This window comes from Pygocentrus nattereri, chromosome 14 (assembly GCF_015220715.1).
Source record: "Pygocentrus nattereri isolate fPygNat1 chromosome 14, fPygNat1.pri, whole genome shotgun sequence".
Classification (NCBI taxonomy): Eukaryota; Metazoa; Chordata; class Actinopteri; order Characiformes; family Serrasalmidae; genus Pygocentrus; species Pygocentrus nattereri.
In genome coordinates this window covers 14,182,053-14,205,398 of record NC_051224.1, presented here as the reverse complement: position 1 = coordinate 14,205,398, position 23,346 = coordinate 14,182,053, and the positions used below count along the sequence as shown (strand labels likewise).

The 23,346-nt window shown below is 39.8% G+C and overlaps 1 protein-coding gene across 19 annotated transcripts in view; it reads right to left on the bottom strand.

The window, feature by feature from the left end:
- Positions 1-23,346, bottom strand: part of mapk8ip3 (mitogen-activated protein kinase 8 interacting protein 3) — a 51,601-nt gene that overhangs the window by 17,733 nt on the left and 10,522 nt on the right. For 2 of the 19 annotated variants that reach the window (XM_017686457.2, XM_017686407.2), the window contains 19 exons: positions 23,228-23,298; positions 20,689-20,777; positions 17,769-17,792; positions 14,569-14,713; positions 12,019-12,241; positions 11,255-11,357; positions 9,361-9,479; positions 8,792-8,797; positions 7,336-7,359; positions 6,751-6,808; positions 5,907-6,059; positions 5,745-5,802; positions 5,071-5,219; positions 4,302-4,358; positions 4,011-4,181; positions 2,347-2,506; positions 1,078-1,128; positions 282-368; positions 28-180 (listed from right to left, as the gene is read on the bottom strand). In XM_017686457.2, coding sequence (XP_017541946.2) covers positions 28-180; positions 282-368; positions 1,078-1,128; positions 2,347-2,506; positions 4,011-4,181; positions 4,302-4,358; positions 5,071-5,219; positions 5,745-5,802; positions 5,907-6,059; positions 6,751-6,808; positions 7,336-7,359; positions 8,792-8,797; positions 9,361-9,479; positions 11,255-11,357; positions 12,019-12,241; positions 14,569-14,713; positions 17,769-17,792; positions 20,689-20,777; positions 23,228-23,298 — 1,901 coding nt within the window. Of the gene's footprint in view, positions 1-27; positions 181-281; positions 369-1,077; positions 1,129-2,346; positions 2,507-4,010; positions 4,182-4,301; positions 4,359-5,070; positions 5,220-5,744; positions 5,803-5,906; positions 6,060-6,750; positions 6,809-7,335; positions 7,360-8,785; positions 8,798-9,360; positions 9,480-11,254; positions 11,358-12,018; positions 12,242-14,568; positions 14,714-17,768; positions 17,793-19,357; positions 19,400-20,688; positions 20,778-23,227; positions 23,299-23,346 lie in introns of those variants that run through there. The other 17 variants (XM_017686415.2, XM_017686449.2, XM_017686425.2 and 14 more) reach the window with 17 other exon arrangements.

Here is a 23,346-nt window from a genome sequence, read left to right as displayed (position 1 = left end):
CCATGTTTTTGCATGTGTTGATTTTACCTTTTTCTTCTCTGGTGAGCTGTGCTCACTCTTATTCTCTCCTCCCTCTTCCTCTCCTGTCAGAGGATCAGTGCCATTGGCTGGTAGTTTCACTGCTGGCTCCTGACTGGACGTCCTCCAGCCTGTCAAGTCCACTCCAGCAGCACACCAGAGCTACACAAAGCCAATATGTGATGCATCTTTAGCATATATGCTCCCTTCAGTACAGATTTGCCAGATGTTTGCTGTTCTCATCACAGCTGGATGTGTTTTACCTTCCTGTTAGGGTCTTTCTCCACTAGGGGGCGGCAGTACACTGGCACAGGGACGTTCTTCATGCGGTTGTCCTCTTTCTCATTGGCCTGTGAAGAGACAGGGCAGGGACATTCACCAAGCAGCCAATAACAATGCTGCTTCAAGCCACAAGTAGAGAAGGCCCCATGTCGGAAGCCCCATTGCAACCTGCTTAAATTGGCCTTGCCCCAGGGCAGAAACATAGACAGAGACGCAGAGACAGGGGGACACCCTTGGTGGCAAATTGGAGCAGCAGGTTAAAAGGTCAACTGTAGTTAGAGGGTTAAAAAACATACACACATGCGCAACAACAAGGGGTTAATCTATACTGTGTTGTCAGTCACAGTGACAGAAAGAATAGCTGATCCTGGCTATGGGATTAGACCTAATGACAGTTATGCGGCAACATATTTCTAACATATAATTTGGCAATAGATGCCATGAAAAAGTTAAATATTTGAGGAAGTTGGAAATGCAATATAGTACTTGATTGGCAGACATTTATGCTTCAGTAAAAGCAGTTCGTGCATCATTACTGTGCTGCTAGGTGGAGGTGTTATTGCAAAACTGCAGCCAGTTACTGATCTTACTCGTTATCAGTACTGTGTTAAATCCAGCAAGACCCTTAAAGGATCTTTGTCACACTTAAAGGGGTTGTGGCTGTGGTTAGGTTAGGCTGCATGGCAGCCTGTAGCGTTTGATTTGGGAGTTAGGGCAGGGTTTGGAGAGGGGCGGGGCGGGAGAGGTGCATGCTGGTCCTCTGCCGATCGGACTTGCCTGCGGCCTCTTTGCTGTGGCGTCCTGAGTGCTGTCCGCCTGGGAGCCCGTCTGCGGGAAATCACAGTTAGAGCCACGGCGACACACTGTCACCACTGGCAACCCTGACACACAAAGTTCTCACTAAACTCTTACTACGGATGCTCCAAAAACCAGAAAACAACTCAAACTCTAGCCAACCTCTACCTGCTAGCATGATTCTACAGGAATCACAATGCTGTTGCCATGGAGTAGTTTCAACTACATTTGCAGTTGCAGTTCCACTGACAACAGGAAAGAGCTGTTACCTTTAGCTCTATCAACCTTATTGAGACAAACACCAGGTAGGTTAGTTCAAACATCTGCAGTGGAGCATTCAGCCCTTATCTCAGGATCTAGTCCCTCATTCTCAACCTCCCTCCCTATCCTCTGCTTTTTGGTCGGGAACCTCACTAGGACATGTCCCAGCATAGCTGCTCTCTTTTTCTCATTTCCAGTTTCACCTGTTTCTTCATGCTAGGACAACAGTGTTGTAATTGCTCACTCTCTTCTATACACTACACTTCCTATTACCCGTTGCTTCTCTTTGAGGCTTAAAGGGCCCATATTCTACATTTTTAACATTTCTTTAGTTTTGCAAAAACACTTGTAATTATTTTTTTCCCACCTCACCTTAGACCTATGACTTAAACCGGCTGTTTTTGTTACTGTGCCTTGTTCTGTTCTGAATGGTTACCTTGCCTTGTGCCTCATTTAAAAAGCAGTCCTGAAATGTATGAAACACACTTGGATCCTTATAGCAAAAATTTCTGCCACTCCTTTTGGATGTCTAGATCTTTTGGACAAGAACACTTCTTATCACTTTAATATCAATGAGCACAATAAAGTGGCATAGCTTGAATAGCAGAATATATGTAAATGTGTTCATGGTTGTGACATTGCAACCTTGACACTCAAAATGTGCAGCTTAGTTATATAGGCTGTATGGGCAAATACCAGAGAGGTAACAAGCACTTCTGTAAAGCTGCTTGTGCTTGTGATAAAAGTAGTTGTAAAAAGCACCATACAAATAAATTTTTTATTTAATTTGAACTGAATAACTACAAATTTTAACAAAGTTTTAACATTTTATATAGCCCATCAAATTCAGTTGTCAATGCTATGGGTCCTCTCAGTTTTGCTGCAGTGAAAGTGGACTTCCCCTCACAAGATGGAGATGCTTTAACCTCGCAGTTAGGGTGGCAGTGAAAGTTGAACAGTGGAGGGCAGCGGGAGGGACGGGGGCACTACCTGTTTAAAGCGGGGCGGGACACTCCAGCCACAGGCCTGCACGAGGCCATCGTCCCGGCGCATGTGCTCACGGACTTGCCGATACTGCTCACGACGCTGCTCCCGGCGGGCTGACAGCGCCGAGTCGCTGAGGAGAGACGCAACACCATTACTGGGCAGTCTATGGGAGCGGAGAGAGAAAGACAGGGGAGGCAGCGGTCAGCGAAAGAGAGCGGCAGAGAGCCAGCCAGCCAGCCAGGGCCAAGTAGGGCACAGAACAGAGAGAAAGAGAGAGAGAGACGGACATGAAGCAGTGGATTACAGGTGAGACAGAAAGGAAAATTACACAGCACACTGAACAGACAGACGCTTGAAGCAGCCCAGCTGTGAGCGTACATGCATAGGACTGGAACCTGTATGTTCATTTGATGAGAGATTATGGGACGAGTGTGTGTATGTTTGTATTTGTGGGTTTTGTGTAGCAGTAAGGGCAGCACAGCATTGCGGAAATGTTAGCTAGCCCAAAGGAGAAAACAGGGATTGTGAGACAAAACACACATAACACATATTATAACAAACAATTATAAAATGACTCAAGGTATGTCAAGACAAAGATGTGTGAACACAGCAGAGTCTGAGACCGACAGAGAAATACAAAACAACTTATGGCACCTGTATTATTCGAGTGTTTGTGCTTTTGTATGTACATATGTGTAAATGTATGCATGTGCATACGGTACTGTGAGAAGACCACCCTTTATTTATTTAATTTATGTTTTGCAGAAAATTAACAAAAAAATGACTAAAGCCTCAACAACTAAATACTATATTTTTTATAATTTTTTCCAGTATTCAGTGTCTATTCTCGTGTTTATTACAGCTTCCATTCTTTTCAGGAGACTTGCTTGCTTTTCAGAATATTTTTCCACATTTCCAAAATTCAGTCTTAGAAGTTCGTGCATTTTTTGTTTTTCAAGACTGAAGTAATTCCAAACACACTCGTAATACCGAGGTCTGGACTCTACAGGGGTCAGTCTATTGTTCTGAGAACATCAGCAGCTTCTTTGTTTTATTTGCAAAAGGCTAAGGGCTTCGTGACAGCTAATCATTTCAGACTCACAACATTGAGTTGTCTCCTAACAATGGAAAGACTGAAGGACATTTTCAGGTCTGAAGTAAGAGCTTGCACAGTTGTTAGGAGTCTCATTTTCTCTATATATTTCAATAATGTTTTGAACTCCAGTTCAAAACCTTTTGCTTAATTTCCTTCACCTTTATTCTTCCTTAAATGGCTTGTCTTTTATAATCTCATTGAAAACTTGTTCTTATTGGCCATTTTGACTAAAAATGGAATAAATGAAGGGTGGTCTCTGATGTTTGCACAATTCTGTGTATGCATATTGTATCTCTGCATTTATATAAGGGATGGGCAATATGACAATATATTGACAATATATTGTTATCATGATTTACATCACAATATTCTCGAGAAACTCTATCTATATGATCACCATAAGTTGGAAATCATCTTGACTGTACTTAATAATAAATATGTGAAATGTTACTCATATTTTAATAGCATTTTTAAAAAATGTGGTACATTTTCTCTTTTCCAACTTATCAACAATGTGAATATCTTCAACTATCAACATGGACATTGTATCATGTGTGCTGTGTGCTCTCACTCTTCAGGGAAGAACTCGAGTGTGCGGTTGGAGGTGGAGATCTGGCACATGGTATGCGAGCGTCTCTGGTTGAAGCCTGCAGGCGAGGGGGATTTGTAGTGGATGTTGACGCTGGTGTACGGCCGCTTCACTGGAGGAGGACTCGCAGATGAACTAAAGAGACGTGCAAAGCTGGAGGAAAAAATATGTTCTTTAAAGCAAATACATGATTACAGCTTTCACTGTCAATATATAATGGCAGTAGCCTTTATTTTCTCTGTATCTGCAAAAGTGAGACTCAACAGAACTCACAACTGCCAGATGGTCGATTTCTTCTTTTCCTGGATTTGAGGACTTTCTCTGGAAGCTCTGTGAGAGGATAAACATGACCTCAAGGTTATAATGGAGGGCATAAGCATTCAGATACGAAGAGGTAAGCATGGCAGAAGAAAGATTAACGTGAAGTGGACCATTTGAGCTAGGCCTTAACTTCAGGCCATAAATGTCAAAACTTGGTCAAAAACACCTCTACAATAACACTAAATTCTACTAAATTCCCTGTAGGATTCTAATTTTATCGCTGCAAACATTTTTTACTGTTCCAGATTAAACACATAAACTGTATAAAACAATATCATGTCTCTGATCTTATGTGTAGCAATTTTACAGCATTTCAGGATTTTTGGAGCCTTGACCTCGAGTTGCTGTTGTTTTCCATGTCTAACATCTGATAATGCATCTGTTTCTTCAGTCATATACCTATTTATATTGATGGTTAATGTAAGAAGTTAGGCCTCCAGTGCAGCTCCTGATGTCCTAACCAGTGGGAGAGTTTGCTTGACTTACCAAGATACCACCGGGAAAAAGTCTAATCACATAATTTTCCTTATTTTTCCATATTTTAAGAATTCTATAAATTCTTAAATTCTTCAATTTTAAGAATTGTATAAATATAAATGTATATCAGTCCATTTGTCATAAAATGTTAACATAATATAAAAGACAGCTAGTTTACAAGCTATATATTTCTCTGAACATTACTGATTAAATGTGTGTGCCTGTGTGTCTGAATGAGCCTGACCGGATCATTTCGGTCCAGCGGACAGCCTCCTGCAGCTCCATCAGCCTCTCTTTGTACTGGTTGCGCTCCATCAGCACCCTTGCCATCTCCACCCGTGTAAACCTGCGGCGCTGAGCCATGGCCACATCATCCTGCAGTGGGGACGAATACTGCTCCATTCACACACAGGCCGGTGCAGAGCCACACACACCACAGCACCAATGTAGGGTTAGTACTTTAGCGCTTCAGCAGAGCATGACATGGATGTTAAAGCAATGAAACTGGAGATTAAACAGAAGATTTAACTGGTTGGAGATATGAGATGCCAAAGCAACAATATAAATAACACTGTGTTATATGCTATGATCAGTTAACAACCTTGTTATGAGATCATATTTTTAAGTGACAATTTTACACAATTTTCTCCTAAAAGTAGTTAAGTGCCCCAAACATGGTGTCTGAAGTTTGCTTCTCCTTTCTTGTTTTGCACTGGTGCTACAGGACAAATGTAACCAACCGCAGCAAACCATATGACACCACCCATTACTTGTCATGCATGTGGGTATGTGCACTGTCCTTCTGATGTCTTGACTGATTTGTGGTGAAAATTTTCACTGTTGCTCAGTGTAATGGAGTGGTTTAACTTGTATTACAAAGGGCTTGTATTATTGGGTGGTGTTAAGGTTTTCACTTACATCTTCTCCTCCTTCATCTTTGGAGTCCTGAGATGCTCCCAGAGCCTCAGCTCTCAATCTGGAGAACAGTACATAGTTGCAATCAGTCACAGTCCAACAAGAGTAATGAACACACCACAGTGCAGAAATGCAGAGCCACAGATACAGACATCCTTATGCTACCTCTTCAGTTCTTCCTCTAGCTCCTTCACTCTGATGTCCACTTTGCTCTTGGACTGTTTGACTGCCTCCAGCTCCTCCTTCAGAACCTGCTGCTCTCCTGACAACTCGTCCACTTTGGCAATCAAGTCATTCTTCACAATGTTCAGAGCATTCCTATGCAGAGTGGAGAGAATGAGAGCATGTATGTGCAAGCATATAGCACATGCACTACTGTTGAAAAGTGGAATTAGTTTTAATAATATGAAAACTATTTTGTTGCAGATACAATTATAAAATTATTCTAATATGCCACCAGCATATATAAAAAATTTAGAAAGTATAAAGTATAAATAAGTATAAAGTATAAATAAAATTTAAAAGTTATCATCCAACAGCTGGTTTGGCTAATCAACACTTCGTTACGTTAAATCAAAAAGCACACGTATTGCCAAGATAAATAATTTTAAAGAATGTGCCAAGTGCACAGTGCTGTGGTTAAGGTACACAGTATCTTAAAAATGAACAAAAAACCCTGTAGCTGAAGGCTCAGGGCAATGAATATTGTGCAACAGCATTTAGCTACATGGTGAACTTTTGTTAGTTTTTATAGCTAACAGTAAGTCATCTGTTGTCTTAAACCACACTGACAAGTCTGCGCAAACTTAATTAAGACAAGGTTGAGAAAGTATTGTGTATATATTTATGGAAAAGCTTTGGGTGACTAGCGACTTCCAGTGTTTGTTAGTAACATCAGCTTCAAAGTTCCAACGTGAAACTAAAGAAGTAAAATTTGGGCACCAAACATGTCTTGGCTGATGGACTACAAAAGAAGTAAACAGAATATTCTGTACATTTGATTTCTTACTTCGTCTCCAGCAGTTGTTTGTTCTCTGTGAGCAGATTCTCCACCTCTTTGCCCATCCCTGCAAAACGCATTACTACCATCAGGAAAAATCTTCTGAACAGAAGCACGTCTTACAGCGCAGGTCCATGATTACTTTTCATTACAATAATATGACTTTCATTGACATTTCAAGTGATGAAATGTATTCTTTTGGCTCAGTACTACTGAAAGCAAACTTGGCTTATTCTAATTAATAAGGACACTATTTCTTGATCAGGGTATATGTGAAGAAACAGGAGTGGCACAAACACAGTCTGACTCAGAAGCAAGTGGTTATATCAAAATGTAAACAAGACATTTATATTGATCAAAAAATAAGCTGCACATATTTAAATATGCACAATTAAATAGACAACAAAGCTAGCCTGTCAGAAGCACAGCACAAAGCAGCCTCAGCTAAATAGGGATTTTGATGCCATAGCAGAAGCACTGCAGGAAATTACATCACAGCATAAGAAGTGAGGGGCAAATATCACACAGAGGTGTAAGCATGAGACACTGAAAACAGACACACAAAGAGTGGAATTAGGAGGGCCAGAGCCTTACCAAAGAAATCATCCCGCACTGAGAGAGCGAAAAAAAGGGGAGAGGAGGAAGAGGCAGGTTTGAGAGGAAAGAGAGAGAGTGGAAAGGTAGAGAAAGGAGAACAAATAACAAGAGAAATATGAAAAGAATACCATGGTGGAACGAAAATTAGGAGAATGGGGATGGACAGAAAGGAAGAGAGAGAGAACAGGGGTAAGCATCTGTTGATAAAAAGTCGTGTGTGGAGGGATGTCTGTTAACACAAACACTCACATATGCAGACACGCGCACACATAATTATTCAAATCCAACCAGAATTGCAGAGGAGGATATTTTAGTAGTCATATCCAAACTTCTGGCGTCCCTGGCCAAATGACATTTGACTTTCTAAGTGAAAATTAGTTAACACATCCTCTACAGAGAACACACTTCTGCAGATTTTATGCACAACTGCTGTTCATTGGCTGAACTTTACATACAAAATATGTGAAATGAATTATGAAAAAATACAACATAAAACATGGCCTGTGCTGAGTTACAGTTTATAGGTTCTATTTTTTTTTTTTTTTTAACTCAGAAAATAAGATACTGTTGCAGTAAAAGTGTGTCCTCTGTAGTGGATATGTAAACTTAATTTTAGTTCAACAAAATGTAACTCGCCCAGAGGTGTTCAAACCTTTGCATATGACTGTATGAGGACCTCACACACAGCACTATGAGAAAATAATAATTTTCAAAGGATTCCAGTAATTCTGAACTCTGAATATGACATTCAAGTAGAGGTTACATTTGAAACCTTCTAATAGCTGATTTCAACGTAAATATCGATTTAAGCTTCATCTGCAGCTACTGAAAAGTCTATTTCAAACTCCGCCTGACTTTTCTTGGATTCTCAGAATTCTTTTAAGTTTTAAGCTGGTGAGGAAAGTGGAGAAAAGGCTGTTGCTATTTTGAGTTGTAACACAGGCTGTCACAGGTTTATTCTGAACTGGAAAATGCTAACGAAAAATCTACAGCTCTTAACATAGATTAACACTACTTAATGTAAAAGAGCAAATAAATAAATATCAAACCTCTTGCACATATTACTGAGTCTCTTTTTTGAAAAAAAGATGAGCCTGTAATCTAAAAATACATAAAACAATTTTTATGTTAAGCTACTGTTCTCTCCATTAAATCCTAACCTGAACTTAATGAAGTAAAAGCAACTTCCAAAACCTTAACTATGCATCGTGCAAATCTGAGGAAATGTGCATCAAGCAAATGCTAATCTTACAATCTAAGAAATCCATTAATGATCTAATCTAATAAAACTATGTTCACTTCAAAGCAGACCTATTCATCTATTAACCTATTAATTGTATTCATGTAATTAGCCCATTAATGTTATTTCATACCAAACAAAACAAAGTGTGAAAGTGTAAAAGAGCAGAAATAAAAAATATGAACCAATCAGCGATTGGATACACACCTGAGAATTCCCCTAGTGGCATGGCAAGGAGAAGCACACACAGGAAGGAAGCACAGAGAGGGGTCAAGGGTCAGTGAGTGAGACAGCCATTCAAATCAAAGCTCCACCTTCAGACTGAGATAAACAAATCAAATGAAGTTCTGCCTTCACAGTCAACTTAAAACAAATGGAGAAGCCCCAACCCAAAGATGAAGTGAAACAAACCAAGGCGGCACACTTTCATCCAAATGTAATCAAATGAAAGATTTCCCTCTTTTTGCAGTAAAAATGCATTTGATGATTGAAGGGGTGCTGCAGCCATGGGGCAAGAGTGATATCCCAGCAGCCTTTGCAGTGAGAGAGCGCAGTTACATCCATTGTCCATCACACAAAAGGTCATGCAGGTCAAGGCACAAAGTGACACAATCTAGGTCTACGACACATCAGGCCATTGCTTGCGCAGCCATTATTGGAAATAATGAAAAATCATAAATGCAGGTTATGAATAAAACATCAGCCACACCTTTTACCTTTACTGCTACAGCAACAGTAAAGGTAGAAGGTCTAAAACATCATGAAGCTGGACCAAAGCTTACCGAGCAGCTCTGCTCCAGAGTCTACATCACCGATGATGCCACACTTGGCGTCTTTGATCTCATGGTAGAGGGAGTCTGTGTTAATGCCGAATGCTTCGTTCACTATACCCTGAGAGGGACTGCGAAAAACAAAAGGGAGGAGGAATTCAGTAAAGAAAAAGTTACAGCTGTTAAATCTTGTCCACGATTATTAACAGAGAGAGCATTATAAATGTGCAAAATATATAGCACTGTACAGAAGTCAGAAATCACCCTTCATTTACTTAATTTTAACTGATGATAGAATTATGGAATAACTGAAATTTGGGATGAGGACCATGCCTAAAAGCCCCCTTCTTTCCAATCTAACACCTTATAAAGTACCACCACTACCTTACGTTTCCTGTGATGAAGTTTCAGCAATTCGCACCACCACCCTGTTCCCCACCCCTCCCTGTTCCTCTTCCTATCAGTCCTACCACAATTCAAAGGGGAGTCTGGCCTTCAAGCTCCAGGGAGAAGCCACACAGAGCTCCAGACCAAGTTCTCATCAATCAGTCTTCCTTCATCATACTACCACATGTTGAAGGCACAGTCTGAACTCACAAACAGCCATTAAGCACAAGTTATTTATTTTGAATGGTCAGAAACAAAACAGAAACCAGATATTTAACACAAAGCATCAATCTATGTAGGAAAAAATCTATGTAGGAAAATAACAGATAACTTATTTTTAGGTACTTCTGTGCATGTATAGACACATTTGCACAATGGTACAAGTGTCCATATCATTCTGTTTTATACTGTAAATAATAGTTTCCTTTGGCCATGTACATATGTATTTCTAAACATCTCTTTTGTCCTGCATTTCACACGGGCACTGTTATAAATACTCTACTGTCTCTTATCCTATGTATTTTCTGGTTATTCTGTTTATAATTTTAATATCTTTGTAATATTTTGTTAACATTCCATTTTTTAAATATCTGTTAATAATCTATGTATTTGTCTGGTCTATGAGTATTGTTAAGATTCTGTACTTTTGAGGTTATGTTAGATCCAGTACTTTTTAAAGGCTGCTTTAAGGCCACTTATATTCATCATGTATACAGTCAGGAAGTCTGCTCTATTGTAATTACAATAGCCTCATCCAGTCTTTGAGACGTTTCACAGCTCCTTGTCTATAGTCAATCAACATTCACTGTTGAATAATCTAGACTGTCTGGAGCCTGACTTTACACCATGCCGCCTGTTAGATGCACAGAATCCAAACTAGCAGCAAGCAGAATTCAGTGAAACATCTGATGCTGAGAATCTCCACTGGCTATTGTTACTGCAAATAAACTACAGTTTCATGAATTTATATGTCATGTTTGTTTACTGTGGAGCCTGTGAAACACTGCAATCTAACCTTATGTTACGTATCACAAAAGTGTGTATCTACCAAGACAAACTCCTTGTATATGTAATACACTTGGCAAGACAAAGTGATTCTAATTCTAGTATGCTCTTTCCTGTCTGGGAGCAATCAAGAGTTCACCCCTTTAACAAGAGAAGGAGTACTATATTAGGACAAAAAATGACATTTGGTAGGTACAAACTAATATGAATGACTTGAGAGCTTTATATGAAAGAATAAAAAGCAGTTTGGGTGCTGTAAGAACAGAATTCGAAACAGAATTTCTGCATAGGATCACATCTAAGTAGGACAAATAGACAGTGTAATTTTAGCAATACAGTAAAGCTTGCTTGCTTTGTGGTAATGTAATTCCTAAAACAGGATAATGGCTTGTTTTTTCTGTTAAACAGATGAATTCATTGAAGACACATGAATTCATTGTACTGTATTCAGTGCAATGAATGCTTCTGTAAATATGTACATAGTCAGCGAACATTGTAAGGTTTGTTCTCCTACCTGTTTCCACCACCATAAATACGAGGATCCATGCACATGTCTATCTCTGGCGTGGAATCTATGATTTCCTGAAACTCAGACCACTCGTCACTGCTCCCCATACCTGCACACACATTTTATTCATTTTAACTGACATTCATGTGATGAGATTATATTCTTAGCCAGTTTAGAGTATTTTCAGTGTTTCCCATGCAAAGGCTACATATTGGCAGCCCCCCAAGTATATTTTGTCCCATTTTAACAATTTCCAAAGTATTTTATTTTGTCATGAATAACCAAGAGGTTATGCATAGCATCACATGCAATATCAGCTGCTTGTTGCTTGTCTTGTTGTTTTGTGTATATCTCACACAAAAACAAATATTTTGCTTTTTTCTCCAAATTGTAGTGTACACTTCCTATTTATTTGCTGTGCAATAAATGCAAAAAAACCCAACATAAAATGTGCCATAATTTTTACAAATAATGTTTTATGTTTTTCTTTAATCTGTTAAATTTAGCCAATAAACAGCAATTGTACATTACAATGTACCTAAGTGTGTTCTCTGTAGGGGATGTATTAACTTATTTTCACTTATAAAATCAACAATACATCCAATTTAACCAGGAACGCCCAATCTTTTATGTATGACAGTATTGCTTTATATGATCTTTATTTATATTCTACTTTATTTTAGGTTGCACAAGCCTGTGTGTTGATGTGAAGAAATACAGCTGTAAACTGCTATGACATGGCCGTTTTTGAGATTCTCTCTTCCTCTCACCGATGCTGACGTTTCTGGTCTCCTGGGAGACCTGCACCTCCATGTTTCTACTCAGTCTCTTAGCGTTTTTGCGGCTGCGGCCCCGGGGCACTTCAAACTCCCCAGAGGGCAGCATGGACTCATTGAGAGGCGTGACTGTTGCTGAGGGAACAGACGAAGTGGGTGTATTGCTGCCTGTGCTGCTGGGAGTGGCTGCAACTGAATCAGACTCTGAGCCATCCTCCTTAAAGAGAAGAACCAGAAACACATATATCTTATGTATATGAAATGTCTTAAAAATCAATATCATGAACTCATTTTGATCCATCACTAACTCCTAACAGGTATACACACAGAAATCACACAGAATGGATGCACTTTGATGTACAGCAACCATCCTTTAACAAAGAACCACAAATCATCAGCCCTGTTTACACCTGGTCATTTCATGAGTCTTTGATCAAGACTATATCCACATGGAGATTATTCACATAAAAATCATCTGTAAATGCACTTAAGATGCATTTAACACAGATTTAAATCTGACTGCTCAAACCACTTCAGGAGGTTGCCTGAGAAGCGTTTCAGCCAGATGTTATACAAGTGTATATGCATCCGTCTCTCTAAGCTATATCCAACAACCAAAATCTCTGCCAACACTGTGACAGCACCTCCCTCTGCTGTTCTACATAAGCAGGAAATATCACACTACAATACTTTATATTTTAATGAACATGGTTCTTGACCACAATAGCCACTACGTAGGGCTGGGCAATAAAATTATAAGTATCACGATATATTATTTATTATTAGTATTAGTGCATTCCCTAGCAATGAAAGTGAAAGAAAGAAGTGAGCTCATGTCGGTTACAGCCCTGATTTAAACAAAAACGAAACTGAGGAAGCTGTGAGGTACTAGAGAGTGGAGAATGCTATCTTTCCATGCCAGCTGGTTTTAGCAGCTGGTTAACTTGAAGCAGCGCTCCGTCACTCGCACAGCACGGCGAATTGATGATACTGTAGATCAAACACGACACAAAAGCACCGCTTGCAGTTTAAACATAGCTAAAAGGAGGACTCAGTTTCACTGGTGTAGATATATTTCAGTTCACCCCTTAAACTACTATGATAGAACAGAGAAATCCAGTCGTCGCTAGCTGGTGTTTGAATACTGCGATGTGCTCTGATATGGGTGCAGCAGGAGTGAGGCTGGTTAGGTGGCTGTGTGATCCATCACAGACGTACTGAGCCAGTAAATGTTTGCTGTTTGTACTAAATTGACGTTGTTGAGAAACTGAACAGTTTAGCACGGTTGTTGGCCACTTGTTTAGCATTTGTAATGGAACAGCCGAGCACTTGTCACCAGCTAAACATAATCAGTTCTCCTTCTTAAATTATGACTACTACAAAAACTGTGGCCGTGCTTTTTCAGCTGGTAAAACAGAAATTTTATCCCACTCTCCCATGACAGATCTGTGAATTGTTCCACTGTTTGGCGAGTGTTTGTCATGTTTCGACCATAAAAGATAGTTTACGGCAATTAACCACCAGGAGCAAAAATCAGCCTTCAAACTTGAAAGAAATAATGATTTGACATTTATCGCGATATGTATCGATATCGACCAATATAAATGTTGTTTATCGTGATAACATTTTTGGCCATATTGCCCAGCTCTACTTGTATAAGGAAATCAATAACGCCATGCAAAATTGTGATTTTCAAAGAAGCTTTCTATCTTTATAAAAAAAAGGAAAAATGAGGCAAAATGTTGTTGCATATGAGCCACTTTGCATATTATGCACCTCACAGCAGTCAAACTTCAATCTGATTGACCAAAGATGCATTTGACTGATAAGTGCAAATGGGGTTAAAATCTTATCAGGTTACAATGTACAAGTGACATGAATCGACCAGGTGTAAACGGGGTCAGTAACCAGTAACTAATAGTGCTCAGAGTTGAGTGACAAATGAAAAAAGAAAGTACACAGACAACAGGAAGTATGGATTTTTTTCATCTTTCTTTCAAAACAACAGCTCTTAGCCATTAGCTCAGGCTTAGGGCTGTTTCTCCCTAAAAATAGATAAATAAAAATTGACTGGCCTTATATCAGCGGTTGTGAACATTAAAAACATTAAAACTGCTCTCAAAATAATAAACAGCGCCTCCTGAATATGTGTCTCATCCTGATGGTTCCGAACAGAATTTCCTAGGATCAGACTGAACCTTTATGCTGCCTGTCTCTTTCTCTGCAGAGCACATCCATACTTCAGTCAACAAAGCAAAAGCCAGAGGCAACAAAACCAGTCATGTTTTGTTGCTGAAAATAATCCTTAAAGTGGAAGAAAACAAAAATCAACATTTAAATAAAAATCATCCACCCCCATAAGCCTGCTGGTGTCTGTATGAAAATCGTTCAGGAAGACAAAAACAACACCAGCGTGGAACTATCTGACACTTAAGAACTGGTTTGTTAATGACACAAGCAGGTGTAAGGGAGTGGGGCAGACGGGACGGTGAGGTCACGACTCCTTCCCCCAGCGCAGGACAGCAGCATGTCTTTCTGAAGCACCTGGAAACCAGGGGCGTAGACAGCTCGGCCCAGATCACTGGCATGCCAGGCGTCTGATGAGGTGGTCCTAGCCCCCCCGGAACCCCCACGTACCATACCATCCCCACTGGGGAAGAGACTCAGCGAAGGGGGACGCTCCACTTTACTAAAGAGAGAGAGACAGAGAGAGAGAGAAGACAAGAAGAAAAAAGGAGGAAACAGGGATCAAACATGACATATAGTAATGTAAAAAGACTTCAAGTAGTTAGGTGAAAAATCTAATAAACACAGTTTTCTGTTTTAGTTGCTCAGCCATGATAGCTTTGGTGTCTGGAGTTAGATTCTTTAGTTTTGGAATGAAGCTACTGAAAGCTACAGAAGAGTTCAGAGGCATTCAGTTTCAAATTTAAATACTAGTAGTAACTCTTGGCATCGGTGAGCCAATAAGCATACCTGTTCCAAAATATAGAGTAGACTGATGTTGACTGTCTATTTTACACTCTGTACACATGTTGCAAGTGATACTTTGACAATTTTTCAATTTCTTTTGCCTATTTATATGTTTCATTTGTACAACCCCAATTCCAATGAATTTGGGATGCTGTGTAAAACATAAATAAAAACAGAATACAATGATTTGCAAATCCTTTTCAACCTATATTCAATTGAATACACTACAAAGACAAGATATTTAATGTTCAAACGGATAAACTTTATTGTTCTTTGCAAATATTCACTCACTTTTAATTTGATGCCTGCAACACGTTCCAAAGAAGTTGGGACAGGGGCAACAAAAGACTGGGAAAGTTGAGGAATGCTCAAAACACATCTGTTTGGAACATTCCACAGGTGAACAGGTTAATTGGAAACAGGTGAGTGTCATGACTGGGTATAAAGGGAGCATCCCTGAATGGCTCAGTCATTCACAAGCAAGGATGGGGTGAGGTTCACCACTTTGTGAACAACTGTGTGAGCAAATAGTCCAACAGTTTAAGAACAACGTTTCTCAATGCGCAATTGCAAGGAGTTTAGGGATTTCATCATCTACAGTCCATAATATCATCAAAAGATTCAGAGAATCTGGAGAAATCTCTGTAAGCAAGTGGCAAGGCAGAAAACCAACATTGAATGCCCGTGACCCCTCAGGTGGCACTGCATTAAAAACCATCATTCTGTAACGGATATTACCACATGGGCTCAGGAACACTTCAGAAAACCACTGTCAGTGAAAAAGTTCGTCACTCCATCTACAAGTGCAAGTTAAAACTCTGCCATGCAAAGCCAAAGCCATATATCAACAACACCCAGAAACGCCGCCAGCTTCTCTGGGCCCGAGCTGATCTCAGATGAACTGATACAAAGTGGAAAAGTGTCCTGTAATCTGACGAGTCCACATTTCAAATTGTTTTTGGAAATCATGGACGTCGTGTCCTCCGGGCCAAAGAGGCCAACGTCTTTTTCAGGGACGTCCCTGCTTATTTCAGCAAGACAATGCCAAGCCACACTCTGCATGTGTTGCAACAGCGTGGCTTCTTAGTAAAAGAGTGCGGGTACTAGACTGGCCTGCATGCAGTCCAGACCTGTCTCCCATTGAAAATGTGTGGCACATTATGAAGCGCTAAATACAACAACGGAGACCCCGGACTGTTGAACAACTGAAGTTGTACATCAAGCAAGAATGGGAAAGAATTCCACCTACAAAGCTTCAACAATTAATGTCCTCAGTTCCCAAACGCTTATTGAGTGTTGTTAAAAGGAAAGGCGATGTAACACAGTGGTAAACATGCCCCTGTCCCAACTTCTTTACAAAGTGTTGCAGGCATCAAATTCAAAATGAAGGAATATTTGCAAAAAACAATAAAGTTTATCCGTTTGAACATTAAATATCTTGTCTTTGTAGTGTAGTCAATTGAATATAGGTTGAAAAGGATTTGCAAATCATCGTATTTTGTTTTTATTTATGTTTTACATCACGTCCCAACTTCATTGGAATTGGGGTTGTATATATAGAGCTTATTACATAGTACACATAGTACATATATACATATATACAAAATCATAATTTATATGGTATTTCTATTCAGAGGAGGCTGCCCCAACCCCTAAATATTACTTGTTAAATAAAACTGACATTTGTTTTGTTTACTGTACTGTCCCACGTTTTAATGTCACTACTGAAACACAAAGAGTTTTGGTCCATAGGTGGATTTTTATATTAGCCACTCCTCTGAAATTTAGACAGTGGCAGTTAGACCTTTATTTGTAAAATGCAAGTTGGAAAATCAGTGTGTAACATTAAGAACTGTCATTACCAAAGGCACATATTTTCTGCAAGTAAGTAAACATTTTTGTGTTTTAATGAAAAATATAAATTTATGTGTACACACCTATGTAAAGCTAATTATGTTCTAGCTAGTGTTTTTGAATACTGCTCAAATTTAGCTAAAACCACCACTACTGAAACAGTTACAATTAAAACTTTTGGTAAGGTTTCAGAAGTGTTATTACAGAAAGGTGCTACAAATATAAACCAGCCTTGCCTTACCTATAAGCTTCTGTTACTTGTTAGTTACTGGCCTCGTAGTTCTAATGCAAAACTAAAGAAGCAAACTCCAGACACCAAACATATCTTGACAGATCAACTACATTGTAGTAAGTAGAAAACTGTGTAAATTAACATTTTTACAGAACTACTCATTCGTGGGGCAGTCGTGGGCTGGAGGTTAGGGAATCAGCCTTGTGACCGGAAGGTTGCTGGTTTGATCCCATTGGCTGACAGTCCCTGACTGAAGTGCCCTTGAGCAAGGCACCTAACCCCCAATTGCTCCCCGGGCTGCCCACTGCTCCGGGCAAATGTGCTCACTGCCCCCTAGTGTGTGTGTTCACTAATGTGCATGTATGTGGGTGTTTCACTGCACGGATGGGTTAAATGCAGAGGTATAATTTCACAGTGTGCAAACACAGTGAATTGTTAATTCAATTCATTGAAGAACACAGGGAAGCAAGATTTAGCAGAGAATAGGACACAAAAAAAGAAAAAATGATAACGGACACACGCACACAGAGGAGAAAGAGGTAGACTTCTCAGTCTGTGACTGGAGCACTGCTAAACTGGACAAGGTCTTTTGCTTAAGAGGGACATATCTTCCCTAAGGAGGGCTAAAATCTTAGCTGGATAGGATGGGGGGCTGAAGTAGAGAGGGCTGTGGGGCATTTTTTACCTTTTCCTCCAGGTGTTGCGTTGACTGAGAAGACAAACACAGCAGTACACGCACAGAGAAAGAGAGAGCGGCACAACAAGAGAGATGCAGATTAGAGAGTGAACGCACAAAGACAGACACACTTCTCTTTCACACGACACAGTATTACACAACACACACAATGCATATGAATCATTTTATAATCTAGGGACACTAAGCTAGCGTTACTAAAGGCATTATCTAACACTCAAATTGCATTAGCAGATTATGAAATAGACACAATCAACAAATCCCTACAGCTCTAAAGGAAACTGTAATATAAGCATTTGTGTGTGGGGAATGTACAGTGAAGGGAAACCACATTCTATATAGTCTATGGGGAAAAGAAGTATTCAGACACTTTTGTTATGTATCCAGTGCATATATCCACTTCAAATTTGCACACATTGAAAATTCTGTGTAGTACAGATCTAAGTTTAGTACATGTCTGGGAAAATGACATTTGTCTATGTAATAAATATGGGCAAAAAGCATGTATGTTTAAGCATAAACAAAGATATACTTAAAAATGACAAAAGTATTCACACCACCAATTTGCTGCAAAGCCGCTGTCAGCAATAAGTAATTAGTCTTTTGCAGCACTGTGGTTCAATTTTGGCCCATTCCTCTTGGCAAACCCATATTTAAGTCAGGATATTCACTAGACCATGCAAGTACCTTTACCTTCTTTTTGAAAAAAAAAAACAAACAACAAAAAACAGTCAGTACTTATTTTGGCTGTGTGTTTGGGACTGTTGTCTTGTTGAAACCTCAGTGTTCTCCCAGAACTATTTTCTTACAGGATGAGAATAAATTCCTCTCTTTTATGTGCTAATGCACTGCTCCATTTATATTTCCTTCAATGATGTGTGTCACCCCAGGCTTCTCTCTTACCTTCCGTATCACTGACCTGAGAGCATGTTGTGATCTCTGTCTGGAAAAGATTAGTAGTGGTTGCACTGACTTTCCACATGGTCTTTGCTACAGCTCTATTGCTTTTTCCATTCGAGTGTGGTGCATTCTGTTGTTCTTGAGAACTTTAGAAAGTTCCCTCACCTTCACCACGTGTGCTAGCAATGGCACTATGTTTTATAATATCATCAGGTACAATCTGCACAATAACCTTTTTTGCATTCTTTCAATTTTGTTTTTTAAACATATTTTTGTTGACACATCTTTGCTGATCTTTGGTTATACTGGTCATGTGAAAAGACATTTTGTGTGGAATTTAAAGTGGATATATTAATTGAAAGTATATCAAGTAACATAAAAAGGTGCTGGAACCTGTTTCCCCTTCCCTGTACAGGAATGGAAAGTGTATAAGGGAGAGGTAACCTAATGCTATTGTCAGACATGTGGAAGGAAAATTATGCGTGGGCAAGAAGTGTGCATAATTGTGTGTCTCTGTGTGTTGGTCAGACATGACAAAGCCTATGACTAAGGAGGAACTGACAAGCTGTCAGCCAGCATCACTATCCAGCGCCTAGCAACACCAGCTCCAAGACAATGCGCTAATCATGGGCCATTTGGTGCTGTATCTTGACCTAAGGACTGAACCAGCCTATACGCACCTCATTATACAGCATGCGTAAGCTAAGATACAAAAACAACACAAACACCTACAACATAAAAAAACAGCGAAAGCATACAACACAAAAGAAAAATTATCAACAAAGGTATAGAGCTTGAAAACATACATGGACACACATGCACACAGACATACTGTATGTGCTCCTTCAGAAACTAAGGATGGGCTTTGTTATTCATATAGCCATCTGCACTCAGTATTCCTTTATCAACTGGGTATTCAAAAAAGGCAGCAATTTGGATAAGACAAATGAGATGTTTGTTGGAATAAAACTACGGGAATTCCATAGACTATTTAGAATTCCTGCATGATCAAATCCCCAAAATGTAAAAAAACTCATTCAGAGGGGTTTGATATGAAATACTCTTCTTCTTCTTTCGGCTGCTCCCTTTAGGGGTCGCCACAGCAGATCATCTGCCTCCATCTTGCCCTATCCATTGCCTCCTCTACTTTCACACCAAATATGAAATACTCTGTTCTACAGAAATTTACTAAGTATCATTCTTCACAGTGGTGGTGATAGGAACCAGATGTCTAAAGAGACATGCCTCTAAAGGTTTTCTCAAAGAAAGTTATCAAACAAGTGTAGGTTCTGCTTGAAGACTGAAATACTGTTTTTAAAATACACTCGGGGTGGAGAGGTACACTAGGTACAAGAAGAAAACATATCCTACCACTGTTTTACCATTATCAACATTATGTATAAAACTCAGACACATGTAGGTTTACTGGTTATTTCTGATAAACAAAATGGATACATTTGTGCTGTGGATATCACAACCATTGGTTCCTATCACCACCACTGTAAAGAAATCTGTAGGAAGTCAGTTAGTCTCTCTGTAATGATGACTTTGTTCACGCCTTAACTACTGAATAATATATAAACTATGAAAATTGACAGAATTTCCTTTTAGGTGAATCATGTATTACTGTGTCATTATCAAATTTGTTTTTGACTGAATGTGTGACATAGAGAAATTTGTATGGAAATGAACAAATCAATGGCAAATGTGTAAAGTACGAGTGATTGCTCTGTAGGTCAACTGGTAGTTTGTTACACCAAAAACACTATATTATATACATCATTATAATATAAATCATTAAATATATGGGTACAATAGCCTCATATGCTAGTCACATGTCATAAATGAATGTTAATTCTTCTCTGTTTTGGTTTTTACTTGTAGTAAAAACAAAAAAAATATATAATTTCTCAATGGCATATTCAAGTGCCATTTGTTTAGGAGCAGATATCTGAATAGCAAAAATAGTTAAATGCCAATCCGGATCAAACAGACCCACAACCACACTCACGTCCTTCCGCATCCTGTGGTTTCTGACTGGTTGCTTCCACCCTGTTGCAATTTGGATCGTTCAATGTGTTCAACGTAGGTCTGAATCATCTGGAAAAGAAATAGACATCATATGAGCATACATCTATGCATGTGTCACTGACAGATCAGCATCATTAAATTGTGGTGCTTATGTAACCTTATATAAACATAATTTGTCGCTCAGTGTTGGTTGCCATAGTCTCTTCTTCGACTTGGTTATTGTTTCATGCTGTTTCATTCCTTTGTTTCATACCAGCCCCTCACTGTAGCCTACATTGCTATAAGGATGACACATACAGTGTGTTTAAGCTGCTCCCAGAATCCTGTGATAATTTGTCACTGCAGAGAACAGCCTGAACAGTTAAATTTAAATCGGAGCAAAACTAAATCAATCAATCAATCAATCAATCAATCACAAGACGCACAGATCAAGTAACGTTCACACTATATATCCAAAACCTGACATCTGCTCATCTGACATTTCTTCTGAAATCCAGGGTATTACTAGGGAGGTTGTCCCTCATTTACGGCAGTGACAGCCTCTACTTTTCTGGGAAGGCTTGACACTAAATGTATTTAGATGGATTTGATTGCTTTCAGCCACAAAGGCATACATGTGCTCAGTTTCTGATGTTGGACAATCAGTTCTGGATCACAAATGCCACTCCAGGTTGGAGGTGAGAGGTATGCCAAAAAATGCACATCATAGAATAATTAAAATTCCAGAGGGCTTGGTACATACCACCATACATATATTTTAGATGCTTCAGTAAACCTATTTTTGTAGATTAACAGTGGCTAATTATTCTGGAATGTCCCTTAACTTTTTATAAGAACCATTTTTAACAACCAAAGTGTGTGTGTGGGTGTGTGTGCGTGTGTGCTTATATATACACTGCTCAAAAAAATAAAGGGAACACTTACACAACACAATATAACTCCAAGTAAATTAAACTTCTGTGAAATCAAACTGTCCAGTTAGGAAGCAACACTGATTGACAATCAATTTCACATGCTGTTGTGCAAATGGAATAGACAACAGGTGGAAATTATTGGTGATTAGCAAGACACACTCAGTAAAGGAGTGGTTCTGCAGGTGGGGACCACAGACCACTTCTCAGTACCTTTCTGCTTTCTGGCTGATGTTTTGGTCACTTTTGAATGTTGGTGGTGCTTTCACACTCGTGGTAGCATGAGACGGACTCTACAACCTACACAAGTGGCTCAGGTAGTGCAGCTCATCCAGGATGGCACATCAATGCGAGCTGTGGCAAAAAGGTTTGCTGTGTCTGTCAGCGTAGTGTCCAGAGGCTGGAGGTGCTACCAGGAGACAGGCCAGTGCACCAGGAGACGTGGAGGAGGCTGTAGGAGGGCAACAACCCAGCAGCAGGACCGCTACCTCCGCCTTTGTGCAAGGAGGAACAGGAGGAGCACTGCCAGAGCCCTGCAAAATGACCTCCAGCAGGCCACAAATGTGCATGTGTCTGCACAAACAGTTAGAAACCGACTCCATGAGGATGGGATAAGGGTCTGACATCCACAAATGGGGGTTGTGCTCACAGCCCAACATCGTGCAGGACACTTGGCATTTGCCAGAGAACACCAGGATAGGCAAATTCGCCACTGACGCCCTTTGCTCTTCACAGATGAAAGCAGGTTCACACTGAGCACATGTGACAGACGTGACAGAGTCTGGAGACGCCGTGTGTCAGCAATTCCTGCAAGATGAAGGCATTGAAGCTATGGACTGGCCCGCCCGTTCCCCAGACCTGAATCCGATTGAGCACATCTGGGACATCATGTCTCGCTCCATCCACCAACGCCACGTTGCACCACAGACTGTCCAGGAGTTGGCGGATGCTTTAGTCCAGGTCTGGGAGGAGATCCCTCAGGAGACAACCCGTCACCTCATCAGGAGCATGCCCAGGCGTTGTAGGGAGGTCATACAGGCACATGGAGGCCACACACAATACTGAGCCTCATTTTGACTTGTTTTAAGGATTTTTTTGAGCAGTGTATATATATATATATATATATATATATATATATATATATATATATATATATATATTATTCAGACACAGCTGGAATTTATAAAATATCGCTGTCAGTCATTTATGCTGAGGCCTTGTCTTCTCAGGTGGGATGAGTGATGACAGTGTGAGTGATGAGTGAGGCAACCATTGTGAAGTCCATGTCTGGCTAGGACAAACCTTAAAAGTGTATGGTGTATGGATACTTTTGTACATATAATGTATCTTTATTATGTAGACTGTGACACATGTTGGTCCACTAGGCTTACTAGGTATGTTGGGTTTCTCTATTTCCACATAACAGAATGGCTTAGAATAATAAATCCATTCCAAGAATGTGAAACACTTCATTCAGCCATAGGGGACTGAAAGTTGGTTTGCTTTAAAAATTATGCCAGGGCAAGTCAGGTCAGGAGCACCCCCCCCACCCCGATGTCCATTGTCCATGTGCTTACATGTGTAAAAGGCATACAGAGACAGTCTTACCTCTGTGTGCCGTTGGTGAAGAGCATTGTACTCTTTCTTCATGTCTGTTTCACGTTCTTCCAAACGAGAGACTATGAAAAGAGCCAGAAACAGCTTTGTTACAAAAGCATACTGCATAG